This window comes from Syngnathus typhle, linkage group LG4, assembly GCF_033458585.1.
Source record: "Syngnathus typhle isolate RoL2023-S1 ecotype Sweden linkage group LG4, RoL_Styp_1.0, whole genome shotgun sequence".
Lineage (NCBI taxonomy): Eukaryota > Metazoa > Chordata > Actinopteri > Syngnathiformes > Syngnathidae > Syngnathus > Syngnathus typhle.
Genome location: NC_083741.1, coordinates 3,925,402 through 3,950,344, shown reverse-complemented (window position 1 = coordinate 3,950,344; position 24,943 = coordinate 3,925,402). Strand labels below are relative to the sequence as shown.

Here is a 24,943-nt window from a genome sequence, read left to right as displayed (position 1 = left end):
TGTCAGCATGGGTGCCACCTAACCACCTCCCCAGCCGGAGGGGAAGGAGGGGGAGGGGGTGGAGAGGGAGAGAAAACAAACTCCGGCCGCATCGGCCACTTCAGGTTAGTTAAAGGCCATGTCATAGAAATGTGTCTTTAAACGTGTCTTAAATGTTTTTACTGAGGTAGCAGTCCTAATATCCATTGGTAGGGCATTCCAAAGCTCTGGAGCCTGAATAGAAAATGCTCTAGAGCCTGCAGACATTTTCTTGGCCCTAGGTGTCATTAAACGGGCAGCGTTTTGCGAACGAAGGTTACTAGTATTGGGGTAATGTGATCAAATTTTCTTGCCCGAGAGAGCAGCCTTGCAGCAGCATTTTGTACTAACTGTAGACGTTTGATGCGGGACTTAGGAAGACTCTAAAATAGTACATTACAGTAGTCCAGGCGCGACGTGACGAACGCACGTATTAGTTTCCGCATCACCGGTCGAGAGGATCGGACGAATCTTTGCAATATTACGAAGGTGAAAAAACGCAATTCTGGTTATATTCTTAATGTGCTTTTGAAAGGAGAGAGTTTGGTCAAATATTACCCCGAGATTAGTTACAGTATCGCTCTGAGTGATAGTACGGTTATCTATAGTTATAGCGGTTTCCTTGAATAAGTGTTGATAACAAGTTGGACCAATCATCAACATCTCAGTTTTATCTGGGTTAAGACGAAGGAAGTTGAGAGACATCCATTGCTTGATCTCCGCAAGGCACGGCTCAAGATAACAACAATCCCGCGGATCTGTCATCGATAACGGCATTTATAATTGGGTGTCATCCGCGTAGCATTGAAAACTAATATTATATTTACGTATTATGTCTCCAAGCGGAATCATATAAATATTAAAAATAATTGGTCCGCAACCGATCCCTGTGAGACACCACACGTAATATTATAGAGCTCCGAGGACGCATTGCCATGGGCCACTCGGGGTGTCTTGTTTGATCGATAGGAATGGAACCAGCCTAGTGCTGACCCTGAAATACCAACACAACTTTTAAGACGCCCTAATAAAATATCGAAGTCTACAGTGTCAAAGGCAGCACTAAGATAGAGTAGTAACAGTACAGACGAAGTGTTTGAATCCATAGCTATGAGGAGATCGTTAGTCACTTTAGCAAGTGCTGTCTCAGTGGAATGATTAGCTCTAAAACCAGACTGTAAAGTGTCATCGATTATTGGCGACCATGTAATCAATAAGCTGCTGCGCTACTACTTTTTCAAGAAGTTTTGCTATGAATGGGAGGTTTGAAACTGGCCTATAATTACTGAGACAGTCCGGGTCAAGATTTGGTCGCTTAAGGGTTTAATTATGGCGGTTTTAAAGGCTGTTGGCACTATCCCAGAGGAGACAGACAGATTGATTATATTTAAGACGGACGGTCCTAAAATTTGAAATCATTCTTTAAGTAGTTTGGCTGGAAGAGGGTCGAGTAAACATGTTGTTTGTTTAGCCGCACTAACCAATTGTGTAAGCCTTTCAAGAGACACGCTTTTAAAAGTTGAGAGGGTTGTTGCATGATCATCAGCGTTGGTAAACGGCGGGCTCGACCGAGCGATTGGAATGGTATTCTTGATCTCGTCCCTAATGGATTCAATCTTTTGAGCAAAAACTCGTCAGCTGAGTGGAAGGAACTACCGGGGTCGACTGGCGCAGAGTCAGCTTTGCCACTGTATCAAATAGGTGTTTCGGATTGTTTTTATTGAGATTAATAACTTGCGAAAAATACCGAGTTTTTGCTAAGATAAGCGCATCTTTATATTTCAGGAGGTTATCCTGCCATGCCTGATGAAAAACCTCAAGTTTGGTTAGACGCCATCTGCGCTCATGCTCTCTACATAATTGCTTAAGCATACGCGTTTCATCTGTGAACCACGGAGTAGCCACTCTACGGCGAGTTTTCAGATGTAACGGCGCCACAGAGTCAATGGCATTTAACAATGTCGCATTGAATTCATTTGTAAGATTATCAATAGAGCCGGTGTATGCGGGAAATATAGCGGTTGCCGGCGACAGTATCTCAGATAGCGCAATTGCAGTCATGGAGTTAAAATGACGGCTCTTATAATGCTGATTGCTCTCTTGTCTTTGACAAGGAACTAGAATTTCAAACTTTATTAAGTAATGATCAGACAGAACAGTAGTGTATGGCAGTACTGCTATATTTGAGGTTGCAAGTCCTTGGAATAATACCAGATCTATGGTATTTCCATTCTTATGCGTTGCTGCCTGTACGGCTTGCGTAAAACCAAACGTATCAGTTAAAGTCTGAAACGCCGAACTAAGTGGCTCTGACGGTAAATTCATGTGGATGTTGAAATCGCCCTTTTGTCGAGGACGCGTCACATGCGAGCTCACGAAATTTGGAGGCGAGGCCTCGTTAAGCGGCAGCAGTTGGTTAGGTTTTAACCAAAAATGTTTAGATTATGTTCCGTGATGAGATCATTAACGAGAACTGCTTTCGTATGAAGTGATCTAATATTCATAAAACTGAGTGTAAGTGTAATTGGTCAATCCGGGTGCGTATCTATCGAAGGATATTTATACGAGATGCGAGCAAGATTGTGCTCTCTAGGCCTGACATCACCTCTCGAATGTTTGTTAGCGCGGTGGGACGATACGACCGTGGGAATCTGATAAATATTTGTTACATGTGTAAATTTAACTGAAACAGGCACCGTTTCATCAGCAAAACCGGTCGGGGTGGAGTGATTGGATTTGTCTACTACCCCAGTAGAAAGTGTGTTTTTGTGTACTGAAGCACTATTCAAACTATCACGCTCTAGTCTACACGAGGAGCTATGTGCATACTGGAAGTCTAGCCTAGCGCAAGTTAACTTTAGCTTAACAGACTCCAAACCCATCCTGACAGGTGGTCTAATCACCTGTGCCCCGGCGTGCTCTAAAGTGACCTGTCATGTGTGGGTCAAACAGTAATCTATATTCCTAGACAAGTGAAGGCGCCTTCACGGTTAGGGTGAAGGCCGTCCTTCCTCAGCAGGTCGGGGTGGCCCCAGAAGGAAGGCCAGTTATCTATAAAATACAGTCCCTGCTTCTTACAGAACCCAGCCATCCATCGATTAAGGGAGACTACAGTTTTTTTCTGTGTATAATGCGCCCCCATGTATAATACGCACCCTAAAAATGGCATGTTGATGCTAGAAAAAAAGCCTGTACCCATGCATAATACGCACCCAATTATTATTATTATATTTTTTTAAAGCCCCAATGATCGTCACACACGCGGGGAGGCAATGGGTCCCATTTTTATAGTCTTTGGTATGGTCTTAACTAGGCTGGATGTATTTTTTTTGTTGGCGTTGATTTCTCCGACTGCCCATAAAGGCACCACCGCGATCAGATGAAAAGAGGGGAAAGTGACGTGCGGACATGTGAAAAAGGCGGCTCTGTATGGGAGAGACGTTGAAGAGGAATAAAAACACCCTTGGAAACCAAAACTTACCCCTCGTCGTGACTCGGAGCAGCAACAAATGTTTCCGATTTGTGTAGGGTACATTGTGACAGCAAACGAGCAGGTGATCGAGCAAGCATCTGATACAAGAGCATTGCGTTTGTATGGAGCGTGTTTGAAGTGAACAGCAGAGAAGAAAGGAACAAGGCAAAGTGTTGTGAAATAAAACATTACCTGTAATACGCATTTTGTTATTTGCTGATTGAAACTGCTAATTATGTGTCGTCAATTATGAATTTTACTGACTAAGTGTGTTGGGCCTCCATTGTTGAGGCGGCTGACCGGAGCTGTGGCCGTAAAGTCATTGGTGCCTGTCGTGGCGGCAATCCCCGAACCCGCTGTTGGACACCGGCGGTGAGGGATGCCGTCAAGCTGAAGGAGTCCTATCAGGCCGTTTTGGCCTGCGGGACTCCGGAGGCAGCTGACAGGTACCGGATGGCCAAGCGGAATGCTGCTTCGGCGGTTGCTGAGGCAAAAACCCGGGCGTGGGAGGACTTTGGCGAGGCCATGGAGAATGACTTCCGGACGGCTTCGAATTTCTGGTCCACCATCCGGCGTCTCAGGAGGGGGAAGCAGTGCAACGTCAACACTGTTTACAGTGGAGATGGTGTGCTGCTGACTTCGACTCGGGACGCCGTGTGTCGGTGGGGATAATACTTTGAAGACCTCCTCAATTCCACTGACACGCCTTCCATTGCGGTAGCAGGGCCTTGGGACTCTGAGGCGGACTCTCCAATCTCTGGGGTCGAAGTCACTGAGGTAGTTAAAAAACTCCTCTGTGGCAAGGCCCGGATTTCTGAAGGGCTCCGGATGTTGTGGGGCTGTCATGGCTGACACGTTTCTACAACATCGCATGGACATCGGGGACAGTGCCTCTGGATTGGCAGACTGGGGTGGTGGTTCCCCTCTTTAAGAAGTTTTACAGGGGAATTACACTCCTCAGCCTCCCTGGTAAGGTCTATTCAGGGGTGCTGGAGAGGAGGGTCCGTCGGGACGTCGAAATTCGGATTCAGGAGGAACAGTGTGGCTTTCGTCCAGGCCGTGGAACAGTGGACCAGCTCTTGACCCTCAGCAGGATCCTCGAGGGTGCATAGGAGTTCGCCCAACCAGTCCACATGTGTTTTGTGGACTTGGAAAAGGCGTTCAACCATGTCTCTCGGGAGGTTCTGTGGGGGGTGCTTCGGGAGTACGGGGTACCGAGCCAACTGATAAGGGCGGTTCGGTCCCTGTATTACCGATGCCAGAGTTTGGTCCACATTTCCGGCAGTAAGTCGGATTCGTTCCCAGTGAGGGTTGGATTCCGCCAAGGCGGCCTTTTGTCACCGATTCTGTTCATAATTTCTATGGACAGAATTTCTAGGCGCAGCCGAGGCGTTGAGGGTGTCCGGTTTGGGGACCTCAGCATCGCGTCCCTGCTTTTTGCAGACGACGTGGTGCTGTTGGCTTCTTCAGGCCGTGATCTCCAGCTCTCACTGGAGCGGTTCGCAGCAGAGTGTGAAGCGTCGGGATGAGGGTCAGTACCTCCAAAGTGGAGGAGTTTAAGTATCTTGGGGTCTTGTTCACGAGTGAGGGGAGGATGGAGCACGAGATTGACAGGCGGATCGGTGCAGCGTCGGCAGTAATGCGGACTCTGTACCGGTCCGTCGTGGTAAAGAGAGAGCGGAGCCAAAAGGCAAAGCTCTCAATTTACCGGTCGATTTACGCTCCTACCCTCACCTATGGTCACGAACTATGGGTCATGACCGAAAGAACGAGATCCTGGATACAAGCGGCCGAAATGAGTTTTCTCCGCAGGATGTCCGGGCTCTCCCTTAGAGATAGGGTGAGAAGTTCGGTCATCCGGGAGGGACTCGGAGTAGAGTCGCTACTCCTCCACGTTGAAAGGAGCCAGATGAGGTGGCTCCGGCATCTCATCAGGATGCCTCCTGGAGGCCTCCCAGGGGAGGTGTTCCGGGCATGTCCCACCGGTAGGAGACCCCGGGGACGACCCAGGACGCACTGGAGAGATTATGTCTCTCAGCTGGCCTGGAAACGCCTTGGGATCCCCCGGGATGAGCTAGATGAAGTGACTGGGGAGAGGGAAGTCTGCGAGTCCCTCCTGAAGCTGCTGCCCCCGCGACCCGACCCCGGATAAGCGGAAGAAGATGGATGGATGGATGGATGGATGGATAATCGCGGTGGTTTCTTTCTGGCCAGTCGGAGAAATCAACGCCAACAAAAGTCAAGTTTATTTATTTAAAAAAAAATACATCCAACCTAGTTTAAGAGATCACGAGAAAGATCACCATGACAATTGTGAATAATAAATAAATAATTATTATATATATTATATATATTATCATTATAATAAGTTATTGTGATAAATAACTGGAACATCACTCAAATATTGGTGATCCCGTTGAGAGTCTCACATATTTCTTCGCTATCGAGTTTGCTACTGCATGCGCAGTGATACTGACCGGCAGAATAACATCTGGATGTTCCCAAAGATGATTTTTTTTCTGAAATAATTTTACGTTTACGGACTTAAGTAACCCGGCCGGGTCATACCAAAGACTATAAAAAATGGGACCCATTGCCTCCCTGCTTGGCACTCAGCATTAAGAGTTGGAATTGGGGGGTTAGATCACCAAATGATTCCCGAGCGCGGCGCCGCTGCTGCTCACTGCTCCCCTCTCCCCCAGGGGATGGATCAAAATCACACAGGGATGGGTCAAATGCAGAGAACAAATTTCACCACACCCAGATGCGTGTGTGACGATCATTGGGACTTTAAAAAAAAAAAAAAAAGTCAACATTTTGGTCCGTATTATACATGGGTACAGGCTTTTTTTCCAGCATCGACATGCCATTTTTAGGGTGCGTATTATACATGGGGGCGCATTATACATGGAAAAAAACGGTAATTCTTTTTTCAATTTGGGAAAAAAATGCGCGATGTAGTGCAACCGCGATAAACAAACCGTGATGTAGCGAGGGATTACTGTACATCACTGAAAATCAAGGCAATTGTGTTTGTCTAATTTGTAAAGAGACGGTTGCCTTGTTTAAGGATTTCAACTTAAAGAGACACACTAAACATGCGAACACAAACGACCAGCTAACAGGGAGTGACCGCGCTGATAAAGTGAAGCAGCTCCAAGGTGAACTGGCATCACAACAGCGATTCTTCACACGGGACTGTGAGTCAAAACTAAATATTACTAAAGCAAGCTACGAAGTGGCCATGTTACTGTTGATGTTATGGACCTGTAAACCTGACACAAACTATTATTTTCTGAAAGATAATGTAAATGACAAGAGCAAAACTCACTAGTTTTAAGTTTTAATAATAACAGACAACTTTACATTACTTATAACGCCCGTTTAAAATGTTCATGAGGCAAAAGTAATTTTAAACTCATGTAAATTTAAGGTATTTCATACAGTTTGTTCAATGTTGTCTGACTCTTCAGATATGAATGAAAGGCAGAATCTGTGTTTTTAGAGTTGTTCACATCTGCCTGGGTGACTCATATTTTGTCATTTGAAAAATAAAGACAATTGTGACAATGAAATTTGTTTTATAACAGTGTGTATTTGCATGACATTTTTGTAGTTAAAAAATGTCCGAAAAAACGATTGGCCCCCGAGACCCTTCACTTCATGAAATCTGGCCCCCCTTGCAAAAAGTTTGGGCACCCCTGGTATAAATGCACCTGCTCTTTGATAGTCTCAGGGTTCTGTTTAAAGCACAGAGAGAACCATGAAGACAAAGGAACACACCAGGCAGGTCCGAGATACTGTTGTGGAGAAGTTTAAGCCGGATTTGGATACAAAAAGATTTCCCAAGCTTTAAAAATCTCAAGGAGCACTGTGCAAGCAATTTTATTGAAATGGAAGGAGTATCAGATCACTGCAAATCTACCAAGACCCGGCCGTCCCTCCAAACTTTCATCTCAAACAAGGAGAAGACTGATCAGAGATGCAGCCAAGAGGCCCATGATCACTGGATGAACTGCAGATAAATACAGCTGAGGTGGGAGAGTCTGTCCATAGGACAACAATCAGTCGTGCACTGCACAAATCTGGCCTTTATGGAAGAGTGGCAAGAAGAAAGCCATATCTCAAAGATATCAAAGTCAAAGTCTGGTTTATTGTCAACATCTTCACATGCCGAGACACACAAAGAGATCGAAATTATGTTTTCCCTATCCCACGGTCACAAGACATATTACACGATAGACATACAAGTAAACGACGCAATATAAAAAACAAGAAGGCACAAACAATAAATAATAAGAGTAACAATAAATAATAAATAAATAGATAACACAAAGAATAAAAGCCAGTGTGCATACAGACAGTAAAAGTACAGTACGCTACGCAGAACGTAGAAGAATATCCATAAAAAGTCTTGTTTAAAGTTTGCCACAAGCCACCTGGGAGACACCAAACATGTGGAAGAAGGTGCTCTGGTCAGATGAAACCAAAATCGAACTTTTTGGCCACAATGCAAAACGATATGTTTGGTGTAAAAGCAACACAGCTAATCTCCCTGAACACACCATCCCCACTGTCAAACATGGTGGTGGCAGCATCATGGTTTGGGCCTGTTTTTCTTCAGCAGGGACAGGGAAGATGGCTAAAGTTGATGGAAAGATGGATGGAGCCAAATACAGGACCATTCTGGAAGAAAACCTGTTGGAGTCTGCAAAAGACCTGAGACTGGGACAGAGATTTATCTTCCAACAGGACAATGATCCAAAACATAAAGCTAAATCTACAATGGAATGGTTCACAAATAGACGTATCCAGGTGTTAGAACGGCCAAGTCAAAGTCCAGACCTGAATCCAATCGAGAATCTGTGGAAAGAGCTGAAGACTGCTGTTCACAAATGCTCTCCATCCAACCTCACTGAGCTCGAGCTGTTTTGCAAGGAAGAATAGACATGAATTTCAGTCTCTCGATGTGCAAAACTCATAGAGACATACCCCAAGCGACTTGCAGCTGTAATTGCAGCAAAAGGTGGCGCTACAAAGTATTAGCGCAAGGGGGCCGAATAATATTGCACACCCCACTTTTCAGTTTTTTATTTGTTAAAAAGGTTTAAATTATCCAATCAATTTCGTTCCACTTCACGATTGTGTCCCACATGTTGATTCTTGACAAAAAAAAAAAAATTATATCTTCATGTTTGAAGCCTGAAATGTCGCGAAATGTTGAAAGGTTCAAGGGGGCCAAATACTTTCGCAAGGCACTGTATATATGTCATCGTGAAAAAAAAGTCCTACTCCCATTCCCTATGAAAGTGATACTTCTTACTACGGCCAGCTGCCCCACTCATTTTTATACCCTTTCTTAAGTTCAAGAGAAAAACCAGGGTTCTGACAATTGGATGGAACTCGCGAGCTGGTGTGTTTGTGTTGTTAGCGCTGTTGTTTGTACACGCGTCAAGTGCGCGAAAAAAAAAAATCACGTGATCAACCAAAAGCGGCTTGGCGATCGACCGGTCGATCGCAATCGACGTATTGGGCACCCCTGGTGTAGAGAGAGAAGAGCAGTGGGCAGAGTACACACCCCTGGGGGCCGCCAGTGCTGGTGATTCGGGTGTCGGATGTGATGGTCCCCAGCCTCACCAGCTGTTGGTCAGGAAGCTGGTGATCCACGGACAGGTGGAGGCAGTCACCGCGAGCTGGATGAGCTTCTGGTGGAGGATATCGGGAGCGATAGTGTTTAACGCCGAGCTGAATTCCACAAACAGGATCGTTGTTGTGTCGAGGTGGCGCAGGCTGTATTGTAGTCCCATGTTGACTGCATCGGCCACCGACCTGTTTGCCCGGTAGGCAAACTGCATGGGGTCGAGCAGGGGGCCTGTGATGTCCTTCAGGTGGCTCAACACTAGCCTCTCAAAGGATTTCATGACCACAGATGTCAGGGCGATAGGTCTATAATAATCCAAACCTGTGATGGCGGGCTTCTTGGCCACCGGTACGATGGTAGAGCTTTTGAAGCACGAGGGCACCTCACACAGCTCCAGGGAACGGTTGAAGATCCGTGCAAATATATTTGCAGGAAGCCCAATACGGGTTGTACTGTATTTTCACGTTCAAAAAGCGCACTGTAATAAAACGCGCAGTCTCAATTAAGTGCTATGACTGTGTTTAACGCACACATAGGGCGCAACGGCTCACAGGGCGTGAGTTTCATATATACAATCCACACCCACAACTACCCCTTAACCGTTCTCATGGCGCTCTCAACTACGTCCGCTTTACAACACACATACGCACACAAACACACACACACACACACACACACACACACACACACACACACACACACACACACACACACACACACAGCCATGTCAACTCAGAGGTGAAAGCCACATTCACTCAAACAGGCACTCAGAAACAGGCAATTTACAATCAGCTCCAAACCTCCCAACATGCAGGGGGCAGAGAAAGATTAAACTGTCAGACAAAAACAGTCCAACCCTTGAGCTGGGTGCTGTGGAAAAACTGGGAGCATACAAGAAGTGTCCACAATGTCATGGAGATGATGGTAGATGTGAAGAAGAGTGAGTTCTGCCGACCACCATTTCTTTCTTTGCCAGAGAAGACGGGGCTCTAGAAGGAGTGAAACAGACAGCGCACAAAGGTCGAGCATGAGTAGGCCCAAGCTTACAGAAGACCAAGAGAAATGTGTGTCTGAACTCTCACCAGAGTTGGAAGAAAAGTTTAGAAAAGCTTTCACAAACGTCACTGCAAAGACACACTGTACTGACATGCCTGGAGTGATGAAATCAGGTGCCCTGGAAGAGCTACCAGTCATTCTAATGCTGCTAGAGGTAACTGCCAATGCAGGACAGAAGATAAGAACACTGATAGACTTGGCTTCAGACACTAATTATATCACCCACAGAGATGCCAGAAGACTCGGTTTGTGCAGTGAAACGATCACTCTAGTTGTCCACGGGGTCGGAAGAATGGCTATGAAGGTCAAGACCAAGAGGTATTTACTGACTGAGGGTCAAGACGCCCACAGGGACAGAAAAAGCTCATCAGCTTGTCTGCTATAGCTTAGATGAAATTGCCAGAGTGAACAGAGCAATAAAACCTGAGCAACTCATGGAGTTCTTCCTTGAAACCAGACTGGAAGATCTGAAAAGACCAGAGCACATCGAGCTTCTTATCAGTCACCGCGAAGGAAGACTCACTCCACAGAGAGTGAAGGTGATTGGAGACCTTGTCCTATGGGAGGGCCCATTAGGAAAGACCGTTGGTGGAGCGCATCCAGATCTCTGTGAGGTGAATATGGCTGCATACACATCTGAAACACACTTTGCCCACTGAAGTGAAATACCAAGAGCTAGCTGTATCAGAAGAATTTCACGCTGTAACCAGAAGCACTGTTGCCGACAGAGAATTTCTTGACTGGTGGAAGTGGGATAGTATTGGGCCAGTTTGTGAACCGAAGTGTGGAGGATGCAGATGCGGGAAATGTCAACCAGGGGGCAAGGAAATGACACTTAATGAAAAAAAGGAGCTGAAAATTAAAAGGAAAGCTCTCACCTATGTCAAAGCAGATGCTCACAGCAGTGAACCACACTGGGACACAAAATATCCTTGGATTGAGGATCCGGTTTTTCAACCCAATAATAGGAGTGGAGTGGAAGCTACTTCTCTGAGGACAGAGAAACATCTCATGAGAGAACCAGAGTGGAGGGTGACATATGGAGTTCAGGTCCATGAGATAGTGGAAAGAGGAGCAGCAAAGAAGCTTACCGCAGAGACCATTGCTGACTGGAAGGGGCCAGTATGGTATGTCAGCCACTTGGTGGCGCCAAACCCTCATTCTCGCGCAACACCTGTGCGTCTGGTCTGGAACAGTAGCCAAAGGTTCAAGAGACTCAGCATGAACGGTCTCCTGTTGAAAGGACCTGATGTCCTCAACCCGATCCAAGCAGTGCTTCTCAGGTTCAGAAGAGGTGCGTACGCAGCACGCGGAGACACCAAAAAGATGTATAATTCTCTGGTTGGAAGACCTGGAAATGCATCTCTATAGATTTCTCTGGCGAGAGACTGAGGATGGAGATATTGAAGAGTTTGCCATTGCTAGAGTAAACATTGGCGATCAACCAGCAGGATGCATTGCACAGCAGGCCATGAGAGAGACTGCAAATCTACCCATGTTTTCCCACTTGAAGGAAGAACGTAGGATCCTAGCGGAGGACTCTTATGTTGACGATATCCTTACTTCCCACAATGACCTGGAAAAGCTGGGCGAGAACACCAAAAGAGTTGAAGAAATTCTGAAGGCAGGTGGATTCTTCCTCAAGCCCTGGGTCCGGTCAGGCCAAAGTGGGAGGCAGGAGCAGTTGCCACAAAAGCCAGAAGCATCAACAGGTAGAGTTCTGATCCTCCCAAACCAAATGAAAGAAGAGAACGACAAAGCCCTGGGAGTCGGCTACCTTGTGGAAAGTGATAAACTGTACCCAATGATGTCAATCAACTTCTCAAAGAGAAGAAACAAAATGAGAGGAGGTCAAAATCTCCTTGAATGGGAGGTGAGAGGGAAAACTCCTATCCTGCTGACTAGAAGGCAGTTACTAAGCCAAGTGGCTTATCTGTATGACCCAATAGGTCTTGTCACATCTGCTGAACAGAGTTGGAGAAATCCAGAAATCCTCATCAATTGATGACTGGTGGTGGATCCCAGAGGACTTCAATGTTGCAGACGTCATGAGGTGCAGCTCCACACGACCTTCAAGAGAACTCCGTGGCAGACTGGACCCAAGTTTCTAAAGCAACCTGGAGAAGAGTGGCCAAAGAAATATGCCAAAGAAGTTGCAGCCTATGCCAAGGAAGGCATAGATAGACTCCAAAGGAAGTTCTTCTCAGCAGCACTGACCAGGTCACAAGTTAAGACAGGACAGGGTGATGTGCCATCTGTTAGTACTCTCCCAGATCCTACAGCAGCAGCTAGGAGTGACGCCATACTGAAAAGCTCAGATGGAGAAGGATCTAAGATTCAAGTCCGAATACCACCAGTTGGTTTTGCAGTGAAAGAACTCAGTTCAGCAGCTTAACCAAGTTGATCAGAGTCGTTGCCTGGGTATGGAGAGCTGAAATGAAGTGGAGAATGGTCCTGTCAAAGAGCTCAGCCACAGCTTCAAGTAAACCAAAGTGGGAGGAACTTTATTCAGCAGAGATAAAATCCAGAGCTAAACAAGCTATACTTACCATTGGTGAACGTGAAGCTGCACAAAGAGATCTCTTCCTCGCAGCCCAAGAAGGTGCAGCTTTTCAAGACACTAGCCTCAACAGACTTGACATATTCAGAGATGCAAAGACTGGACTCTTAGTCTGTGAAGGAAGATTTGAGCTCTTTAATGATGAAAAAAACACTGTACCAATATTACCTTATGATGCATGGATATCCACACTTCTAGCTCAAGAAGTCCACAAGAAAAATCATGAAGAAATTGCAGGTACACTCCTTCAGACGAGAAAGAAGGCATGAATAATAAAAAGCCGGAAATTAGCTCAGAAAGTTGTTGACAGCTGTGTGACATGCAGAAAGGCCAGAGCCAGAACATGTAAGCAGATCATGAGTGACCTTCCAATGGAACATATAACACCATCCAAACCATTTGAATACTCAACAGTGGATTTATTTGTACCTTATGAAGTGAGGAAGAGAGTAAAGCTCAAGGTATGGGGAACTGTCTTCTCCTGTATAGCATCCCGGGCTCTTCACCCCAATGTTGTCAGAGACCAGTCATCTGAAGGTTTCCTGCTGGCCTACAACAGATTCACAGCTCTGAGAGGGCATCCAAAAAAGCTGTGGTCAGACCCAGGAAAGAACTTTGTGGGAGTCAGACCTGCCCTTAGAGAGCTCTACCTCTTTATGGACCAGCTGAAAAATTCTGAAGTTGAAAATAAATCCTCCAAACATGGAACAGAATGGAGTTGGAAAATTCACCCAGCTGATTCCCCTCACATGAATGGAGCTGCAAAGGCTGCTGTTCCAACAGTGAAACGTGCTCTGCAAAACCTGGGAGGAAATATAAAGTTTACATGGAGTGAGTTCCAAACCTTTCTTTACATGGCCGCTAACCTTGCCAATGAGAGACCCATAGATGCCAGAACCCAGAGCCGGGAGGACTGTGTAGACTACATCAGACCAAATTCTCTTCTGCTGGGAAGAACTGGACCCAGAGGAGATCTGGGAAGCTTTGAGTTTGAAGGCCACTCCTACAATAGGTTAAGAGCCATCCAAACTGAAGTTGACCGATTCTGGAGAAAGTGGAGTCAGTTAGCAGGGACTAACCTATTCATGAGAAGTAAATGACATACAACACAAAGGAACTTGACTGTTGGAGATATTGTCTGGCTGGCTGACCAGAACGCCTTGAGAGGTCCGTATAAACTTGCCAGAGTTGTCAGCGTCAACACAGACAACAAAGGGGCACGCACACACAGTTCCAGCAGACATGTTAGCTTTACTTGGTTCACATGTTTACTTTGAACGGCCGGTTCACACCGATGTCCAGCGGTTGGAGTTCCTTTGTCGTGCCTCCCTGAATGACAGCAAGCTCGGCATTCATTGCGTCGATTGTTTTTTCAGATCGGCTGTGACAACAGCACATACACACATACACACTGGGTGCACTGCAAATCCACGCCCACACTTCCCCTGTAAACGTTTCTCATGGCAACAATAACAACACACACACACAAGCATACTAGTGTGTGTATTTAAAAATGAAGCGGGAGCAAAACTGAATTTGGTATTCACATTTTTATTACCAGTAATGGTCATCAATTAAACCCATCAAAGTCTTCATCCTCTGTTTCCGAATTGAACAGCAGCGCTAAATCTCCAACAGACATGCCAGGTTCACTTTCTTCACTGGCAGTCACTTTCCGTGCCGTGTGGCTCCTCGGATATGATGCCGGCTTTTATGAAAGCTCGAACAACAGTGCCAGCAGACATGTTAGCATGTTAGCAAGCTCGGCATTCATTTGCTTCACTTGTTTTTTCACATCGGCTGTGAGATGGGCACGCATAGTCACAGATCAACAGTGATAGTGATGCGTGGGAAAAAAACACTTGGTCTCCTTACATATGTTTGTGTGTATATGTATAGATAATAATGAGACCGAGGATGAAAGCGAGCGCTCAAATGTGTGACTGTATTGCGCCGACCCCCGTGCGTCATGACGTAACACAACACAGCAGTACCGCTGGGGCATACCATTGTTTGTGCGGGCGGGGGGTATTCCACTCCCTCTAACATCTCCCCTTTTAAAGATGGTACCTTATACATTGCTTCAAGCTCCCGCAAAAAATATAAGAAACAAAACTGTGTAGTAGACCAAATTTAAATTACCGTTTTTTTCCATGTATAATGCGCCCCCATGTATAATACGCTCTCTAAAAATGGCATGTTGATGCTGGGAAAAAGCCTGTACCCATGTATAATACGCACCCAAATTTTGACTCCTACTTAAGTCCGTGAACGTAAAATTATTTCAGAAAAAAGATCATCTTTGGGAACAACCGGATGTTATTCTGCCGGTCATTATCACTGCGCATGCGCTAGCATACTCAATAGCAAAGAAATGTTTCGGATTTGTGTAGGGTACACACAGATTTTAGGACAATAAATTAGTTAAAATTTGCGCATTATACATGGAAAAAAACTGTAATTCATACTTCAAATCCACGTCCACAATTCTCCCTCTAACGTTCTCATGGCGCTCCTTAATACGTCCGCCATACAACAACAACAACACACATCTGGACCACTGCATAATAGGGTGTGCCGCACATTTTGAAGAAAATCTAAGACTTTTATCGGCGCCTAATAAACGTGAAATTACGGTACCTTCTGCAATGCAACAGAGCATTATTTTAGTCTGCTTGTCACTATATGTTGCTGCTATAGATAAACAAATATATACAGTATCTGTAATTGATAATCCTTTTAAGTCAAATTAAGTGAAGTTAGAAAAGTTCCCACTGCACCCCTGATCTCTCGCACTACACTCAGCTGCTTAGTTTGGAATTAATTCATTTTACTTCCTTTCTGTTTCCCAATCATGTTTTTTTCTGGTGCTGATCTTACAGCTAAGGTATCTGGACAGCAGAGAGGATGAGCAAATCAGAGGAATCACCATGAAGTCCAGTGCCATCTCTCTTCATTTCCAAGAGGGTAAGATTCAGCATCAATCCAATTTTAGAATAAATTAAAATACCATGGTATATAATGCCTTTGTTTGTGAAAGATCCTTGTGAAAACAATTGCTAAACGTGTGTATTGATGTTTTACAAAACTATGAGGAATTTCAATTTGGATTTGTAATGAATCATAGTACTGAGCCAAAGCTAGGCAAAGTTAATTATGATCTTGTTGCCTTGTTTGTCCTTCAGTCAGTTAGCGAGTCTTTGACCATCCTGCAATTTTGCAAGTTTCCCCACGTATAAATTACAGAAAGTCAGAAATTGTCCTCATCGGTTCATTTTCAATTGGAGATAGAATCTAAATAAAAAAATCACATAACTTTTTTTATTTATTTGTACATGACCGATTAAAATAAGTACTGTATTTTTTGCACCATAAGGCGCACTTTAAAGCCTTTGATTTTCTCAAAAAATAAAGGTGCGTCTTTTAGTAAGATGCGAGAACCGTTCTCCCCCCCCGCCATTGGACCCCTTCCAGTTTGCGTACCGAGCCAAACGGTCCTCTGAGGATGCCATCTGCTCTACCCTCCACTCGGCCCTCACCCACCTGGAGAGAAGGGACTCGTATGTGAGATTGCTGTTTGTGGACTTCAGTTCTGCCTTCAACACCATTTTGCCACAACGCCTCATCAGCAAACTTGACACGCTGGGCCTCAGTACCTACCTCTGCAACTGGCTACTGGACTTCCTCTGTCAGAGGCCACAGGTAGTACGTGTTGGCGACAAAATCTCCGCCAGCATCACGCTGAGCACGGGGGCCCCCCAAGGCTGTGTGCTCAGTCCGCTGCTCTTCACCCTCCTGACGCATGACTGCACTGCAACCTACAGCGACAACCGTATAGTGAAGTTTGCTGACGACACGACTCTGGTGGGTCTCATCACCAAGGGAGACGAGACTCAATACAGGCTGGAGGTTGACCTTCTGACCACGTGGTGCAGGGACAACAACCTCCTGCTGAACGTCGACAAGACCAAGGAGATTGTTGTGGACTTCCGGAAGGGTCACACCCAACACCTGCCGCTGACCATCGACGGTGCTGTGGTGGAGAGAGTGAGCAGCGCCAAGTTCCTGGGGGTGCACATCAGTGAGGATCTCTCCTGGTCCACCAACACTGCATCACTGACAAAGAAAGCCCAGCGCCGCCTGTACTTCCTGCGGAAACTCAGGCGAGCGAGCGCCCCTCCGGCCGTCATGACTACATTTTACCGCGGCACCATTGAGAGCGTCCTCTCCAGCTGTATTGCTGTTTGGGGTGGCGGCTGCACTGACTACAACTTGAAGGCCCTGCAGCGCATAGTGAACACGGCTGGTAAGATTATTGGTGCTTCGCTCCCCTCCTTGAAGGACATTTACACCTCCCATCTCACCTGCAAGGCGACCACGATTGTGAGTGATGTGAGTCACCCCGCTCACTCTTTGTTCGAGCTTCTGCCCTCTGGGAAGAGGTACAGAAGCCTGCGCTCCCGCACCACCAGACTCTCAAACAGCTTCATACTCCAGGCTGTCAGGATCCTGAACTCGCTTCCCCGTTCTGCGTAGCGTCCTGTACTTTTACTGTCTGTATGCACACTGGCGTTATCTATTTATTTATTATTTATTGTTACTCTTATTTATTGTTGTGCCTTCTTGTTTTTTATATCGTGTCGTTTACTTGTATGCCTATCGTGTAATATGTCTTGTCACCGTGGTATAGGGAAAACGTAATTTCGATCTCTTTGTGTGTCTCGGCATGTGAAGATGTTGACAATAAAGCAGACTTTGACTTTGACTTTTGTGTGGACCAATTTCCAGAATCTGTAAAGTTCTTTTGGGTGGCTTCCATAATATGAAGACCCAATGAACCAATCACAGGACAGTGTTTTACATACGTAGATCGGGACAAAAAAACAATCAGAGGACTGAACGTAACACATAGAGGAGTACTTACCGCTGCCGCCATTGGTAAATAAATATTATCATTTTTGCAAATCCGTAAAGTTGTGTTGTGCAAAGTACGTGCCTCCACCGCCATTGATAAATAAATACTACCGTTTGTGCAAGTCTGTGAAGTTGTTTTGATTTGCACAAACGATAGTATTTATTTATCAATGGCGGCGGAGGTACGTACACTACGTGTTACATACAGTCCTCTGATTGTTTTTTTGCCCGATCTACGTAAAACGTAATGTCCTCTGATTGGTTCATCGTGTCTACATATTAGGCCCGTATATTACGGAAGCCACACAAAACAACTTTACAGATTTTTGAATTCGGTCCACACAAAAGGCACACTACATTAAAAGGCGCATTTTAGTTTTTTGAGAAAATTATAGGTTTTTAGGTGTGCCTTATGGTGCGGAAAATAAGGTACTAGCATTTCCTCCTATCAAACATCCCCTCCTATCAAACATCCATGTTTTGATCACCACCATCGCATCATCATCATGAAAAATTGACAAAAAACGGTAAAGATTAACTATATTTGTGACTGTACTGTAACTATCCCTTATCAGGTGATGAAGATTTCTTACTGAATTTGATTGACTCTCCGGGGCACGTTGACTTCTCCTCTGAAGTTTCCACTGCTGTCCGCCTGTGTGATGGTGCCATTGTTGTTGTTGATGCTGTAGAGGGAGTCTGCCCACAGGTATGTTTTGCGATGAAGCACCAAATAATTCTGATTTATTTTTGTTGTTGTTGTCTTCCTGCTTCACTCAAGGCCTTGATCTTGTTTACTGTATACTCTAAGCATTTTGAAGGGTTGGCATCACATTAATAGTGAAACCACTAAATAGTTTTCCGGTGAAATGTTCATGAATCCAACAAACATTTTGAGAATATATTCTGAAGTAGTACCAATACCCAGAGCCTGAACTGCCATTACCAATCCCCTCATTTCAGCATTTGGTAAATTTTCATTTGGTATTTCAGTAATTCACGGGGCTTGGTGGTGACTTGATCTGGTAAAGAAGTAACCAATTTGGCACCCTTAAAACTGAGGGCAGTCATGGTCTACGAAAGCTTTTCATGCACTTACCAACCTCACTGGCATTGGAAATTTTAGGATTTATTACTATTACTATTCATTTGGTAATAGATGTGGTCTATATTCATATCTTGTGTGGGGCTCTGCAATTTGACTGAAAGAAAGATGGTGTGAGGCCAAGGCGCGGTAGCCGGACCCGGTCAGCACTGGCCGGATTTCGCTGAGTCACGCCGATCCGACCGACACACTCAGCCATCCCGACTGCCAGGGCCAGGCACGGGAAAAATATCCTCCCATGCCGAGCTTATCTGCACACCCCGAGGTGCGGTAGAAGGCACCTGACGTTGTCGAGTGGATGGCTGACTGTGGCCACATATCGCTGCGGGTGAACTCCACGTTACAGACTAAGTGAAAGTAGGGGAAAGCACTTTTGGGAGGCTGCCACTCTGACGACGGCGCCATCCTTCACCACCAGCATCCAACTCTGACAATTTGTCATGATCATTTCATTCACTATTTCTAATTAGCGACGCACTTTAAATAAGCTCGGCTACCTCTTAAACAGGATTTTGCTTCAACAAATAACTGGTTGCATAAAAGAGTGGGATGTAAAACTAAATATGTTTTACTTGATAAACATTTAACAATTGAACAATAGCAGCAAACGCAAAGAAGCCTTTGGAAATTATTTCAAAATGAAAATCCATAAAATGTCGTATTAACAAGGGAACATGCATATTGCTTGTATTGCTTGCTTTTCATGTTCTCAAAATTTGTTTTATCTGATTGTCATAATAGACGCAGGTCGTACTGCGACAGGCTTGGTTGGAGAACATCAGGCCCGTTCTGGTCATTAATAAAATCGACCGACTTATCGTGGAGCTCAAGTTTACCCCTCAAGAAGCTTATGCACACTTGCAAAAGATTATGGAACAGGTGAAGCTCTAGCAATTGTCTCACGTACACCCTTGTAACCTTTAAAAACATTCCAACTACAATATTGTGGTGCCATGTTTGTTCTTTTTATCTATTCCTCCATTCATCTATCATCTATACATCCATCTGTTCATCTTTCTCTCCCTCTCCCTCTTTATCTTTATCCTTTCTCTCGCACACTCGGTCTCCCTCTCGCTCTCTCGCTCTCTCTATATCTGTACCTCTCTCTGTCTGTCTTTCTCTTGCCATCTCTATCTCTATTTTTTATCCATCATCTATTATTTTTTATCTGCCATCCATCCATCCATCCATCCATCCATCCATCCATCCATCCATCCATCCATCCATCCATCCATCCATCCATCCATCCATCCATCCATCCATCCATCCATCCATCCATCCATCCATCCATCCATCCATTTATTTTAGGTGAATGCGATCACGGGGACCTTGTTCACATCCAGAGTGATGGAGAAGCAAGCAGAGAAAACAAAAGAGGAGCAAGGGTGTGAAACCCCACTCGAAGATCAAGTGTACGACTGGAGTGCAGGGCTGGAGGAGGCTGATGACTCTCATCTCTATTTCTCTCCTGACCAAGGAAATGTGGTCTTTGCCAGTGCTCTTGATGGATGGGGCTTCAGGTGAAGATGGTCTATTTTCAAAAGTCCTTTTATATTTGGGTCTATGATTACCTCCTACTTTGCATCTATCCTGTGCAAAAATCAACAGGCAGCTCAAATGTAAAAAAAAAAAGGCACTGGATTGCTTGTTTTAATGGCTCATATTAATGTTGTATAGACATCTGGATGTCATGTGACTATTCCTGTTTACGTCGCCACATTGGCAATACATTAGCACCAGCACAGTGGCAAAGTTTAAAGTATCATATATATTGTATCCTACTTTATGATTCTTAACAATAAAAATTATAATTTTAAATCTCTGAAGCCTGAAATGTGGCAAAAGCTAAAAAACTAACAATTCCTTTCCAAGCCACTGTACAAAAGAGTGGCCAGTAGTTCCTTATCTTCAAAATACGGTCAAAATATCCACTAGCTCTCTTTCATGAACACTTTCTTCAACATTCACATTGTCTCTAAAGTCCGTATCTCACTGAGTAGCGAACGTTTGCAAATGTGTGCGAATGTAGCGAATGTTGATTTTTCATCAGGGTTCGTTAAACGTTGCAAGAGGTTGCAAAGATGTTAGGCAGACAGTCCTAAACAGTTTTCATGGTTGCAAACAATTTTTCATGTCCCAGAGGCATTTGTAACAACTTAAAAGTTTTAGGGCCTCAAGAAAGACTTAGTGATCATTAAAGTAGTACCGTTTTTTTCCGTGTATAGTGCGCCCCCATGTATAATACGCACCCTAAAAATGGCATGCTGATGCTGGAAAAAAGCCTGTACCCATGTATAATACGCACCCAATTTTTATGATTTTTTTTTAATGATTTTTTTTTTTTTTTTAAGTCCCAATGATCGTCACACACGCAGGGAGGCAATGGGTCCCATTTTTATAGTCTTTGGTATGGTCTTAACTAGGCTGGATGTAATTTTTTTGTTGGCGTTGATTTCTCGGACTGCCCGTAAACGCACCACCGCGCTCCGTGCGCGCACGGGAAAGAGGCGTGCGGACGTGAAAAAGGCGGCTCTGTATGGGAGAGACGTTGAAGAGGAATAAAAACACCCTTGGAAACCAAAACTTGCCCCTCGTCGTGACTCGGAGCCGCAACAAATGTTTCGGATTTGTGTAGGGTACATTGTGACAGACAGCAAACGAGCAGGTGATCGTGCAAGCCTTGTCTGATACGAGAGCATTGCGCTCGTATGGAGCGTGTTTGAAGTGAACAGCAGAGACGAAAGGAACAAGGCAAAGTGTTGTGAAATAAAATATGACCGACCTGTAATACGCATTTTGTTATTTGCTGATTGTATTAAACTATCACATTCATTGTCAGTCAAGAAGAGAAGAGGACTATATTGCTGAAGCCTTCGCTGTATCAAATTGATTTTTTTTTCTTCCTCCAGTCTTATGTTTGACTCATTGACGTCAAATTGGCGCGCAGCTGCCCTATTGCCTAATTCTTCTGCCACTTCAATGACTTTCTTTCGAAATGCTACAGTATAACTTGCTCTCTTATCCATTCTGATGAAACTGCTAATTAAACCGAACTCTCGCTAATTAGTAAATAGCTGACGTGTCTTGCGCATCCGTTCTGCGCAGCTGACCCATAGTGCGCATGCGCAGTCATACTGCTTCCGCGCATGCACAGTCATACTGCTTCCGCATGACGTCCGGTCCGCGATGGAGATTAGAAAACAAACAATATTTGACAATAACACACCATCAAGGATTGCACCATCGCATCAAACGATGTCGTCAATTATGGATTTTTTGACTAAGTGTGTTGGGACAGGATGGCTGAATGCGATGCGTGATTGACAATAAACAAGAAGAAAGGTGATTTCAAGTTTTATTTCGGGGGAGATTTGTCATGTCTCGTCCCCAGTTTTGCTATGTGTCTAGGTTGCCATAGTTTCTGTTCGCGTCGCCCCTCTCTTCCTGTGTCACCTCAATCGATGTAACGTGTTTTGTATTTAAGTCCTGTCTGCCCCTCGCTCACCGTCGGATCATTGCATGTGTTACTGTCATGATGTCTGTTTGCTTTCTGTTCCTGTCTTTGGTAATGTCACCCTGTCTTTTTGTTCCACGACTTTGTCGGTCAGTCCTTTTGTTGGTTTTGTTTTCTAAAAAAAAAATAAAATAAAAAAATAAAAAATTAAAGATTTTTTGTACCCATGTATAGTGCGCACCCCAGATTTTAGGACAATAAATTCGTTAAATTTTGCGCACTATACACGGAAAAAAACGGTATGTGAAACATCATTGCAACCCTTTGGAACCTTTATTATGGACACTGATGAAAAAACATTTGCTACGTTGCCAATCACACACATATAATGCCATTTTGTTTTGTTTCGTCTCATTTTCATTTAGTTTTTGAGTAATGTTATTTTGTTTTGTTTCAGTTGCTAACATGAATTGGACCGATGAGCATCGTGCTTTCATTGTGGAAACGTTTATCAGGAATGAATCTGTAACTGCAACGCAACGAGCGTTCCGTTTGCGCTTCAGACTTGGTAGACATGATCCCGTACCTGCTCGAAACATGATCTTGTTATGGGTAACTAAATTCAGAGCCAGTGGATCAGCATTGAAATGAAAATCAACTGGTCGACCTTGCACCGCCAAAACTCCAGAAAATGTGGCAGCGGTAAGACCAAAATAACATTACCGTTTTTTTCCGTGTCTAGTGCGCACAATTTAACTAATTTATTGTCCTAAAATCTGGGGTGCGCATTATACATGGGTACAAAACATTTTAAATTTTTTTTTTTTTTTTTTTTTTTAAAGAAAGTCATGGTACAACAAAACCAACAACAGGACTGACCGAAAAAGTCGTGGAACAAAAAGACAGGGTGACATTACCAAAGACAGGAACAGAAACCAAACAGACATCATGACAGTAACACATGCAATGATCCGACGGTGACCGAGGGGCAGACAGGACTTAAATACAAAACACGTTACATCGATTGAGGTGACACAGGAAGAGAGGGGCGACGCGAACAGAAACTATGGCCACCTAGACACATAGCAAAACTGGGGACGAGACATGACAAATCTCCCCCGAAATAAAACTTGTTTGTTGTCAATCGCGCATCGCATTCAGCCATCCTGCCCAACACACTTAGTAAAATTCATAATTGACGACACATCGTTTGATGCGATGGTGCAATCCTTGATGGTGTGTTATTGTCAAATATTGTTTGTTTTTTAATCTCCATCGCGGACCGGACGTCATACGGAGGCCGCCATTACAGATGCGCAGAACGGATGCGCAAGACACGTTAGCTATATAAAGAGCGAGAGTTGTTTTCTTCCTATTAGTTTCAATTCACAGTTTAATTAGCAGTTTCAATCAGCAAATAACAAAATGCGTATTACATGTAATATTTTATTTCACAACACTTTGCCTTGTTCCTTTCGTCTCTGCTGTTCACTTCAAACACGCTCCATACGACCGCAATGCTCTTGTATCAGACGCTCGCTCGATCACCTGCTAGTTTGCCGTCTGTCACAATGTACCCTACACAAATCCGAAACATTTGTTGCGGCTCCGAGTCACGACGAGGGTTAGGGTTAGACAGGGTGACATTACCAAAGACAGGAACAGAAAGCAAACAGACATCATGACAGTAACACATGCAATGATCCGACGGTGAGCGAGGGGCAGACAGGACTTAAATACAAAACACGTTACATCGATTGAGGTGACACAGGAAGAGAGGGGCGACGCGAACAGAAACTATGGCAACCTAGACACATAGCAAAACTGGGGACGAGACATGACAAATCTCCCCCGAAATAAAACTTGAAATCACCTTTCTTCTTGTTTATTGTCAATCACGCATCGCATTCAGCCATCCTGTCCCAACACACTTAGTCAAAAAATCCATAATTGACGACATCGTTTGATGCGATGGTGCAATCCTTGATGGTGTGTTATTGTCAAATATTGTTTGTTTTTTAATCTCCATCGCGGACCGGACGTCATGCGGAAGCAGTATGACTGTGCATGCGCGGAAGCAGTATGACTGCGCATGCGCACTATGGGTCAGCTGCGCAGAACGGATGCGCAAGACACGTCAGCTATTTACTAATTAGCGAGAGTTCGGTTTAATTAGCAGTTTCATCAGAATGGATAAGAGAGCAAGTTATACTGTAGCATTTCGAAAGAAAGTCATTGAAGTGGCAGAAGAATTAGGCAATAGGGCAGCTGCGCGCCAATTTGACGTCAATGAGTCAAACATAAGACTGGAGGAAGAAAAAAAAATCAATTTGATACAGCGAAGGCTTCAACAATATAGTCCTCTTCTCTTCTTGACTGACAATGAATGTGATAGTTTAATACAATCAGCAAATAACAAAATGCGTATTACAGGTCGGTCATATTTTATTTCACAACACTTTGCCTTGTTCCTTTCGTCTCTGCTGTTCACTTCAAACACGCTCCATACGAGCGCAATGGTCTCGTATCAGACAAGGCTTGCACGATCACCTGCTCGTTTGCTGTCTGTCACAATGTACCCTACACAAATCCGAAACATTTGTTGCGGCTCCGAGTCACGACGAGGGGCGAGTTTTGGTTTCCAAGGGTGTTTTTATTCCTCTTCAACGTCTCTCCCATACAGAGCCGCCTTTTTCACGTCCGCACGCCTTTTTCACATGCGC

At 44.6% G+C, this 24,943-nt stretch overlaps 1 protein-coding gene across 6 annotated transcripts in view; it reads left to right on the top strand.

The window, feature by feature from the left end:
- The window catches only part of efl1 (elongation factor like GTPase 1), a 120,243-nt gene that overhangs the window by 10,270 nt on the left and 85,030 nt on the right, over positions 1-24,943 (top strand). For 4 of the 6 annotated variants that reach the window (XR_009714144.1, XM_061276213.1, XM_061276214.1 and 1 more), the window contains 4 exons: positions 15,630-15,714; positions 18,237-18,370; positions 19,508-19,645; positions 20,075-20,286. Coding sequence is in view for 4 of the 6 variants with exons in the window: in XM_061276213.1 (XP_061132197.1) it covers positions 15,630-15,714; positions 18,237-18,370; positions 19,508-19,645; positions 20,075-20,286 (569 nt within the window). In the remaining 2 variants the exon portion in view is untranslated. Of the gene's footprint in view, positions 1-15,629; positions 15,715-18,235; positions 18,371-19,507; positions 19,646-20,074; positions 20,287-24,943 lie in introns of those variants that run through there. The other 2 variants (XM_061276216.1, XM_061276217.1) reach the window with 2 other exon arrangements.